At 39.6% G+C, this 10,975-nt stretch overlaps 1 protein-coding gene across 1 annotated transcript in view; it reads left to right on the top strand.

The window, feature by feature from the left end:
• The window catches only part of prpf6 (PRP6 pre-mRNA processing factor 6 homolog (S. cerevisiae)), an 18,772-nt gene extending 12,716 nt beyond the window's left edge, over nucleotides 1-6,056 (top strand). The window contains exons 16-21 of the mRNA XM_031316582.2: nucleotides 572-748; nucleotides 931-1,064; nucleotides 1,391-1,482; nucleotides 3,418-3,532; nucleotides 3,704-3,830; nucleotides 4,097-6,056. Of these exons, the coding sequence (XP_031172442.1) occupies nucleotides 572-748; nucleotides 931-1,064; nucleotides 1,391-1,482; nucleotides 3,418-3,532; nucleotides 3,704-3,830; nucleotides 4,097-4,249 (798 nt within the window). The 3' untranslated portion in view covers nucleotides 4,250-6,056. The remainder of the gene's footprint in view (nucleotides 1-571; nucleotides 749-930; nucleotides 1,065-1,390; nucleotides 1,483-3,417; nucleotides 3,533-3,703; nucleotides 3,831-4,096) is intronic.
• Nucleotides 6,057-10,975: the final 4,919 nt, after the last annotated feature.

Raw genomic sequence — 10,975 nt, 5'->3', positions numbered from 1 at the left:
TTGGGGTGGCTTTATTATCAGGCTTTTGTTCTTCTCCGAAGACTTAAAAAAAGAAGCTTTAAAGTGTTTAATAATGAATTCTACTTGAGATATCTTCTACAAAAATGCTGTCTTTCTCAGGTTCAGGCTTGCCAGGTTTCTACACCTCAAAACATTCTGCACCTCTCAGGTTGACAGATGCTGTCAGCGGTGCTCTTAAACTATCACTCTCTCTATCGGGTTACCTGGCTACACTCCCCTAAGTTATCTCTATTGTATTTGCTGACAGGTATGACTAAAAGAGCCTGCTTTAATGTTGGCTCTACTGAGTGTCCTGTCAGATAAGACAACTGCTTGGTGTTATTGAAGCATTAAGGCTATGCCCTCGGAAGTTGGTATTTGATACATCTGAAAGCTGGTAAGGTATTTGCGTTGCATAATTGGGGCTACAATATAAGTATTGTAAAATATTTGTGTTGTGCCATGTTAATATAATAAGTTCCCAGTGGAATTTGAAAGGGGGAGTTCATGGATCTGTACTGTCTATACATATATCCTGGATGAAACGCATGTGTGTTTGTTATCTCTATAGGTATTTATGAAGTCAGTCAAGTTGGAGTGGGTGTTGGGGAACATAGAAGCTGCCCAGGAGTTGTGCACCGAGGCCCTGAAACACTACGAGGACTTCCCCAAACTTTGGATGATGAGAGGCCAGATAGAAGAGCAGTGTGAAAACATGGATAAGGCCAGAGAGGCGTACAACCAAGGGGTGAGGAGAGCCAAGGGTTTGTTTGGTTATTATAATGACCACAAAGGCAAGGGAAGCAATGCAATGGCGTTGGACCCTTTTAAAAGTGCATTTTTGATCATATGTGCTTTGACTAGAAAATGAGTGTTTCTCTAATGATAGGTAAAATAAATAAGTGGTAAATGACTGGTCTGTTTCCGTAGTTGAAAAAGTGTCCCCACTCGAGCGGCCTGTGGTTGCTGCTGTCTCGTCTTGAAGAGAGAGTGGGACAGCTGACCAGAGCCAGAGCAATCCTGGAAAAGGCCCGACTCAAGAATCCCCAGGGCCCCGACCTATGGTGAGAAAATACACTTGAAGGCAAAAGCAGAATGCTGCCCGAAAGAGCTTTTAGTAAAAATGTGTCACCTGTGTTAAAATTTTGTTTTTTGTGCTGAGCAATTAGAAATTGTTACTTTGGTATTCAAGAGGCTTCTCTCTTTTCCCTGTCTTGATATATGTTTATCCTTTTACCACATTCATTAAAAAAACGTCAACTTAACTTAAAAACAGAACAGAAACACAAACTTGGAACAATGTCAAAATGAGATCAAACTGACACACGTGTAATTCTGTGCCTCTATAATTATTGTTGTTATTATTATTTTATGTCATCATATTAACCAGGTTGGAGTCGGTCAGACTGGAGTTCCGGGCTGGACTGAAGAACATCGCCAACACACTGATGGCCAAAGCTCTGCAGGAATGCCCCAATTCAGGTGAGAATATATTCCTGCTTTTGGGAGAAGACCTTTTCTAACCCATTTTTTTTCTTTTATGACAACAGGTTTTGTAAGGGCCTAATAGGGCAATGGATTTCTAAGAAGTCTGAAAAAGTCCATGTTCTAGGTGTCTAGGTTCTAGGTCATTATTTCAGTATTAACCTTGTTTTTCTCTGAATTTGCTGATTTATTTAACAGCAGAATCAAGTTTTTTCTATACTATCCAAAGTCAAGCTACTGTTTACCTCTATATTACCTCAATATACTTTCTTTTATTATATCTGCCACAACCACCTGATCTGTTCTACATAAACCCGACTGCCCAACCTGTTCTCACTCCGAACTCGTAAAATACAGACGTTAACGACAAAGGTACCTGACCAAGCGTCCGTATTTTACGAGATGAGTGAGAATGTGTTGGACTGCCATTTATTCACCTGTCATATTCAACTGTAGAGAGAAATCAAATAGTTAGCACTTACAACTAATTTTCTAATGAATAATTTTTCGATTAGTTGACTAATCTAAACAACTAATTTTAAAAAAAAATCAAGTGTTTGTTATTTCGTTGTGTCCATTTTATTTTGAACTCAACTGAAGGGCCGAAACATAAAATGTCACCTGTGCCATAAACAATATAAATAATTAAAATGTTACCAAATTAAAAAATGACATAAATGCAGATATAAATAGAATTTAAAAAAATAATAATAAATAATTATCGATTTTCAAATATTGCACCTGTCAATATAGAACGAAATATTCTGTAGCCTATTTTGCCGTCAATACTGCCGACGTCTTTGCTGTAATCAAATCAGTCTATATTTATGTTTATGGGAAACATACATGTGTACAGACAAGGCTAGCAGCAGCAGCAGCGCCGCGTCAGACACGTTTCTTCTGTGCAAAGACATAGAAAACGCCACGCAGCCGCCACGCAACTGACACGGGACAGAAACGCCACGCTCACGCCACGCAGCCAGTGAGTCTGGACTAGCCTACTACGCTTAGCTTAGCTCCCCCCGCTTAGCTCTGCCTAATAATGAATTGCGCTGAAAGCAGGCAGGCACGCAGCTATGCTTCTCACATTTACACTTGCGAGCATTGCAGGGTTTAAAACATTACTGCCAAAGTCTAAGTAGCCTGTTTAACATCTAAAGACAGTCATTGTACTTCTCAAGAGTTAATAAACAGTACCGACTTGCTCGCCGTTTTATTACAAATCATATACTTATGTTGTATTTTCCTTTTCTATGGGCGCATCTTGAACAACTCCTGTGTGTGTTTCCTTTTTAGGTGCTCGTGCATGAAGCAAGTGAAGTTTGACAGAGTGTACAGACCACTCTTTTACGAGTTGGCCTGAAATACTCTCCCATACTTTGGAAGCTTTTGGTCTAGTGCTAATTCTCGGACTTGAATCGGAGGACTCAAGTGCCTCCGCCATTTTTCAAATCAAAGCAGTGAAGGTGGGGGGGAGGGGGAAGAAAGAGGATAGCAGATTAACCAGCAGGGCGCACACAGCGCACAGACTGGTGTGGATTACAGTGAGCTGTTTGAGACAGGAGACCAAAAATAAATAGGGGGTCAATAGTAAAACGACACGTCAACTAAAAAAATTGGCGTGAACTTATTTTAATGGTCGATTACGTCGACTAATCGCGGCAGCACTAAAATCAAAATTGCGCGTGATCTTTCAGTTACAGTAAGATGAGTTGCAAAAGGAGTTGCACAAGACAACAGTACCTCATTCCTGTTCAAGTATATTTAAATGTATTCCAAAACAATATCTAGAACAAAACTATGAATTGAATGAGAATATTTGTTTTGTCAACCGTATTCCTATTGTCTAGGTTGCAGATGACAATTGCTTCATGTATGTGTCAGTAATGTCAAATTCTCTGTTTCACCCCATTCCCATTTCCTTCCTACAAGGTATCCTGTGGGCTGAGGCAGTGTTTTTGGAGGCAAGGCCCCAGAGGAAGACTAAGAGTGTGGATGCTTTGAAGAAGTGTGAACATGATCCCCATGTCTTGCTCGCTGTAGCCAAGTATGCCAGCCTCTTTTCACTGTTCTTTTTCTCAGTAATAAGCTTTGCTTATAATGCAAGTCTTTATTATATAATATTTTCTCTTTCTCTGTGGTTCTGGTTTCACACTGTGTTCAGTAAACATTTAGGCATGGATTTCATTTCAAATGCATTCTTGTGCACACCTTTTAGGTTGTTCTGGAGTGAGCGTAAGATCACCAAAGCCAGAGAGTGGTTTCTGAGGACAGTAAAGATTGAGCCAGACCTGGGAGATGCTTGGGCTCTCTTCTACAAGTTTGAGCTGCAGCATGGCACAGAGGTATGGATCTTATTATTGACTTTCCTTATCTGGGTACAACACTGCGTCAATGGTCACGTTTACATGGAAGTACTATCAAGCTCACATGGTTCACTTTTGACGATAGAATGACTATTGCATTCTGCAGTCAGATGCAAGCTCAGTTAATGTATCTTAGTTTATCATGTAATAAGAGCTATGACTGCACTTGGCGGCTAATATTCTCATTGTATCATTTACCACCACAAATGGTGCTTTATCTAACCTCACTTGTTTGTGTCCATCAGGAACAGCAGGAAGAGGTGCGAAAGCGCTGTGAGAATGCGGAGCCCCGCCATGGAGAGCTGTGGTGTGCCGAGTCCAAACACGTCCTGAACTGGCAGAAGAAGACAGGAGAGATCTTAGCAGAGGTAGCCAGCAAGATCAAGAACACATTCTGAGAATGGGGAAAATGTGGACTGAAAACACCTGGAGGACTCTGGCAGTCACCAGTTGAGCAAGAAACAGCTATGGACATGCTCAACTATTGTTCTCAACCAGGACTTGCCCATCTGTGGCAGATACAAAGTAATCAAACATACCCCCCTTACCTTTTTCAGGTTTACCGTTTTACCAAATGGAATCACAGTTTCTATACTTACCAACAGAGAATGATAATTTAATGTCAAAGTGAAACCTAAGTACCAATTTAAAACTCAAAATTACCGTCTTCAAGTGAATAAGTAGTAGCGACAGTAGTAGGTTTTTGTGGCTAGGTCTGTGGTCTTTCAGGTAGCACAGGGACTGTCGTTGAACTGTAGTTTTCAAGTCTTCAGATGGATTGAGTTCAGGACTTTGAATCGGCCACTCCAGGACATAATATTATTGTCTTTTAAGCCCCTCCTGCGTAGCTTTGGTTTTACGTTTTGGCATTTGCTGGAAAGTAAACCTCCCAAGTCTGCTTGCAGACTGCTGCAGGTTCTCTGGGATTTAATTGTATTTTGCTGCAATCATTTTACTCAGAGCCTGCAGCAGAGAAGAATCCCCACAGTATGAGGTTGCCTCCATCGGTTAATGGTGGAGATGGTGTGTTTCTGGTAATGTGGCTGGTTTTAATTTTGGTCTCATTAGACCATAGAACCTTCTTCCACTTAGTTTGAGTCTCCCACATGCCTTCTGGAAAATACTAGCTCAGATGTTACACAAGCAGTTTGCTTCTCCTTGCAACACTGGGCTGCACCTGGCAAATCACCCAGGCAACAGTTGTTTAAATAGTTCTCAGAATAATTAAAGGGAAACACACCTACTCTACTGAGGTGCTGGCTTAATTCATACATTTTTGTAAATCAACCTTTAGCACAATTTCTAAAGGCAAAATGTTGATTTACAGCTTCATGAATTAAAGGATTGTATCAGAGCTATGAGTTTGCAGCTCTGTCTTTTCAGCTTCTGATGTATTTGCACAGTGTCTCGCATCTCAACCACCTTCAGAATTATGCTATGCATATTGAGCATCTTGGAAATGTTCATGTACAGTACCTTTTTGTTATCTAGCCATGACCACCCAAGTGAAATACACTTACTAGTCTCTATTGTTTTGCCATGCTGTTGGTTCATGTGGCTGTCGGTTCAGGTCTGCATAATCTGCGTGTGCCTGTTCTGTGTGCTGAATTGAAATGGTGTGAAAACCATGCCCCAGCAGCACTGTACCGGCCAGGTTTGGAAGAGGACACACAGGTGATCTCTGCAACATATAATGTGAGTTGCACCAGTAATGATGTAGGCGTGTTATAGTAAAGGGGGTTAAAAGTTAGAGGTAATCAGTTATTTTCTTTTATATTTCTACTAAATTAGAATAAATATGTTGATTTGTTTTCCCTTTGACATTTTCTGCTGATTACTGTTGAAATTCAAATTTCAGTCGTTGTGAAAATTGTAAAACAAACATGAACTTAAATGGGTACTGTGAGAGAGAAATATACAAAACACACTCATGTTGATTCCACCTTTACAGTACAGTATGTCTGGACTGAACTTTTTCGGTATTGGGTGTTATTGTCAAAACTTGTTTGTTAAAAACAATTAGAACATCTTATTTCTGTGGAATTTTGTTTTCATGTCTGGATTTGACTGAAATAATTGTATATACACTTGTCAGGGATTATTACATGCTTTCTCATGTTCTAGTAGTGATATGCTTTTTTACTTAGCATGCTTGACATTTGTTTAAATACTTTGCAGGCATCCAATAAACAAAATAACAGTTAATTGCAAAATGTCCTGTTTTTCCTAAACAAGTCCTATTATAAAATGTCCTGTTGTGATTTGACTGTCAAATCTAATTCTGAGTGAGTCCAAGAGTTGTACCCACTCTAATTCCTCCCATGCATGGTCAGCGTTTTGGTTGCTCTGTATGGGGTTTTCTTTGTAACTGGTTTGTTTGAAACCAGTTTGGATTATGGCATCATGCACATTTTTCAACATTATAACCATTAAGCACCATTTCATTATTCGACAGATTCTTTGTTGCTCACACTATAGCTCTGGGGCTCCATCCCCATCTAAAGCTACGTTCACAGCGCAAGTCTTAATGCTTAATTCGGATTTTTTGCTCAGATCCGATTTTTTGTTTGGCTGTTACATTACCTTTTAAAATGTGTCCTATATCAGATTCCAGTGTGAACGGTTTGGTTTCGAACTGACCCGCATGCGCAAAATAACAATAACAATGACATCAGACGGAGCACGCTGTTGCACTAAAGTTAGGGAGGTTATGAGGGAAATTAGCATTTTCGCTTTTATTTCAAAATGTTTATGTAATGGCAGCCGCAACATTAATGAGCAGGTGCTGAGGAGGAGAAGAATGAAGAGAAAGGTAGCCAAATTGGCTATTTTGGCCTTTTGCGGGGTTATGGCTGCAAATTTGTGGTATATTTTAGTTGCAGCACTGTGTTGCCGTTGTATGGAGAAGGAACTTCGTAGACACTGCTCTTGGTATAAAAAGATTTATTACATCAGAGTTTTCAGCATCAATTTACAGACCCATGGATATCTGGAGAGACGACCGACCCAATCTTCAAAATTTGTCGCTCTGCCTTTTCTTTGTGTGGACAAAACTTATATCTCAATGCATTGTATCAACATAGGACGTAATTTTGTAAGTATATGATTGGATCAGGTAACTAGCCAATCAATGCCTGTTATCTGGCACAACTCCAAAAAAGGTATCTTCTGTCTTGGGGGGACCTCTACTCATGTTAACAATTTCCAGATGTTCTTAGTGAATGTAGAGTAAAGTTCATGCATCCTCCTTATACCAAAAACTTCGATCACAATGGTAAATAGTCAGATACCACAAATTCACTACAGAGGTCTGTGTGGATTTCCATTTCGTTTGCTATTTTTTCAAAAACGGAGCGGTTACGGTATGATCCTTCTAGTTTTGATTGAATTGAAGTATCTCCCCATACACTAATTAGGTCTAACACCTCACTCTCCCTCCATTGACTTGCTCCATTCACTGTTCTCCATTTTGTAGGCCTAGTCATGTTTTTAATTTTACTGTCTGTCTGGGCTAACTCCCGCGGGCGCATAATTGTGACAAATGTTGATGTAGATTTACTTAAAAGTCTCATAAAATCCGCCTTGGTTGTTAACACTGCCGTCGCATTGAAAAAAAATCAGACCTGGGTCTGATTCAGGACCACATATGGAAGTGGTCTAAATCAGATTTGAATGTTCACACTACTTCTGAAGAAGTCTGACCTGGTCACTTGACCCCAAAAAAATCTGATTTGGGCCACTTTTGCCTGCAGTCTGAACGTAAGCCACCCACTGTGAACATGTATGCCCAAACGGCGCTTTGGATTAAAAAAAAAAACATGCACCAAATCCACCCGCTCTTCACACCACTCCTCCTCGGCATCACGTCGTTCCAACGAAACCGAAAGGATGACGGCAAGTGATTAATTGTGAGTTTTCCTCGACTTGATCGGACTGGAGTTTGGTGAAATCCTAGACCCCGCGTCAGCAATCCATGACGGGAAAGGAAATTGGAGCAGCAGTGACTTTGGTGATGTTGGAAACCACGGAGCACCACATCGGAAGTCTACCCGCCACCGCGTTAACTTATCCACCTGAGGAAGTGTAAAAATACTGAGGTTTTGGAGACAATGAGCGCAGCCAGATCAGGAGTAATTCCTTGGACCTCCCTGCTACTGTTAGAGATGTCTTTGCTTGTCTGAGGATCCTGCAGTAGAACATGATAAATGGTAAGTGGGGATTTAACATCTGGTGCGTATTTACGCAACAGATGGGCTAATGTAGAAAAGTATAACAAGTTGCGCCGCTGACGGTGAAGCCTGTGTACACCGCTGTACTTTAGCTTTATTCACAGGTTATTATGGTATTAAGTGCAAACAGCTGGAAACCGACGGCCGTTGCTTGACAGTGCCAGCTCTAGCGCACTGTGCGTCCGAGCAGGAGCCAATTAAACATTGATTCGTGTTTTTGTTTTTTTCATTGTAAATCTAGAATGGACTTTTCCTTTACATAATGTATGTTATAACAACTATCTCTTTTATAGTGTCTGACCGGAACTCTACTCCGTAGTATCCTGTTGGTTCTCTTGTTGGCCGACGCTTGTGGTAAACGTAGATGTAACTATAGAGAAATCCTGGGATCCTACAGAGAGGTCATCTTCGTTGAGCTGCAGAATCTGGTATGAGGACATTGTTGCGGATATGCCTTTGCGACTATGTGTGCCTCACGTGTGACTTTGACAAATTTAGTTTCTAGTTTTATTTTTTTCTATTTGCTCCATTAGCATGGTCTATTAGTTTTAGTTCGAGTCAGGTCAGTTGCATTAATTAAACATGTGGGAGCTTGAATATCCTGTGATAGGCGGCAGCGTTCCACTGTTTGCAACTGTCTTCAGTACTCCAGTAAAGCTCATAGCTCGTTTCTTCTCTATTGAATAAATCCATAGTTGCTTGTTCTCTTGCAGAATTTGACTGGCTCATTTGATACCTCCAAAGTGAGAGACCCCTGTCCCTCAGGAAAGGTAAATGGCAATACAGTATGTGCACTTTCAGCACCATGGACAGGGTAATAATGACTCATAACAGGCTAATTTGACCTGATAGCGTTAAACTGTGGGTTTCACAAGAACCTGTCACATAATATGCATGTAATTAGATTTGACAAATTCAAAAGAAGAATTCCCCCACGGGAATTATGGAGTGTAACTTAAGTTTGCTGTATAGTATAATCAACTGATGAGCTATTTTAAATGCCATTTTATTTAATTCACTCTCTGGGCTACTGTCCCATGGCAGACTCGTCGCATCCTGGTTTCCATCTATGGTATGACACAGCAGATGAGGTGTCAGAGGGGCGGCAAGCAGACGTCTGACCTGGAAAAGCCACTGGTGAGCATGGAGCAGCTCATCGTTCACAACTGCAGCCCTGATTATCTGGTGAGGAGAGAGCTATATTCTTCCATTTGTATTGAATGAATATATCTATTGAGTTTTCATTTTCCCCCAATGAATAAGGACACACCAAAGAGCAAAACAAAACTGCACAGAAAATGATATCCCATCTCCATACCAACCCTCTGATACATGAAATAAGAAACAAGTAAAGGTTGGGCTAGGGAAATGGTTTGCACATGGTACAAAGATGCATAAACCTCCTTCATGATGTGACCCTGATACGAATAGTAATGCAGATAACTGGATAAAAGTAGGGGTGGGAATCACCAGAGGCATTACGATACGATATCATCACGATACTTATGTCACGATACGATATTATTGCGATTTTAAACATATTGCAATATTCTGCGAAATATTGCAATTCATTACCTTTTGATGTCCCCAAAAGGAAACTTTGTCAACATCTGTTTTACCTAAAAAGATACATTTCTCTGTTTGTTCATCTCACTTCAATTGTATTGCTGCAAAATGGGATAGTCAAGCAGACAAACTGACCAATACATATATAATAAAAGAACGATACTTGCCGTCTGTGTATCGATACAGTATTGTCACGGAAAATATTGCGATACTATGCTGTATTGATTTTTTCCCCCACCCCTAGATAAAAGCCAATGTTTTATCTACATAACAATTCTTTTTCTGGTTCTATGCTTTCAGGGGAAGAAAGTATCTTGTTCAGCTGTCCAGAAAATACGAGGAAAGAAGAGAAAGAGGATCAGGTTAATTAAAGTTATCAAGGCACTAATCACTTGTTGGCAGAAACTTCAGAGTGCCTCTATACTCTCAAAGTAGGAAATGTTGTGTCTTCCTGGTTCCTGTTAAGCCTGTGCTACTTTCAGGTGAATTTCACCGCATCAAACAGAGGATATTACGTGGCCAATGACCCACTGTTTTTTCAAATGCAATATCATGAATGTTTACTGTTGTCAAGTTCTCAGTGTTTTGTGTGTTAAAACTATACCAGACTTTGCATGTCAGCATTGCTCCTTGTTTTATGGAATAGTTTTATTGTAACCACAGATAAGCTACAAAGTATCCACAATGCATTCAAATACTTTTAGAATATGCACATTTTCCAAAGTCTATCTTGTTTTAACAACTATTTTTGTCTTTGTAAGCCATATGTAATCATTATACCTATGAATGTTCTTCAGTTTATGTTTTGGAGTATATGCAATATAATAAAACAAACTTTTTAAAATGTTTAATATCTACTAATGACCGACTGGTACTGTGATTATTATGATTGTTGATTATTATTATTATTAGTGATGGTGGTGGTGTAGGTGCAGTATCAACTAAATATTTGTATACTGTAAAAAATATCTGTATTAACATAATCAGTGTACAACAGTCAGACTTTCAATATATTACAAAAAAGATAATACAAAAGTAAAATAAAAGTAATTATAGATCATAATGAACTGATCAATAAATAAAACAAGACATTATGTCACACTTCAAAGCCTAATACAAAGTATCCTTGTTATAAAATAATAATAGAAAAAAACTGTATATGGTATTAAATTAACATTATAATCTAGTTAATCATATATTTTGGAGTGAGATGGTAGCTGCTCTCAAAGTAAACAATGGCTTTGTGCCTAAAGTCGACCTCCTCGGTAAAGCCCTTGTTGCTATACTTTTACTATAGAAGCGGAACACTTCTAATACAGCGCCGTTTCC

Source organism: Sander lucioperca, chromosome 12, assembly GCF_008315115.2.
Source record: "Sander lucioperca isolate FBNREF2018 chromosome 12, SLUC_FBN_1.2, whole genome shotgun sequence".
In the NCBI taxonomy this organism is placed as follows: Eukaryota; Metazoa; Chordata; class Actinopteri; order Perciformes; family Percidae; genus Sander; species Sander lucioperca.
This window is presented reverse-complemented; position numbering and strand designations above follow the sequence as displayed.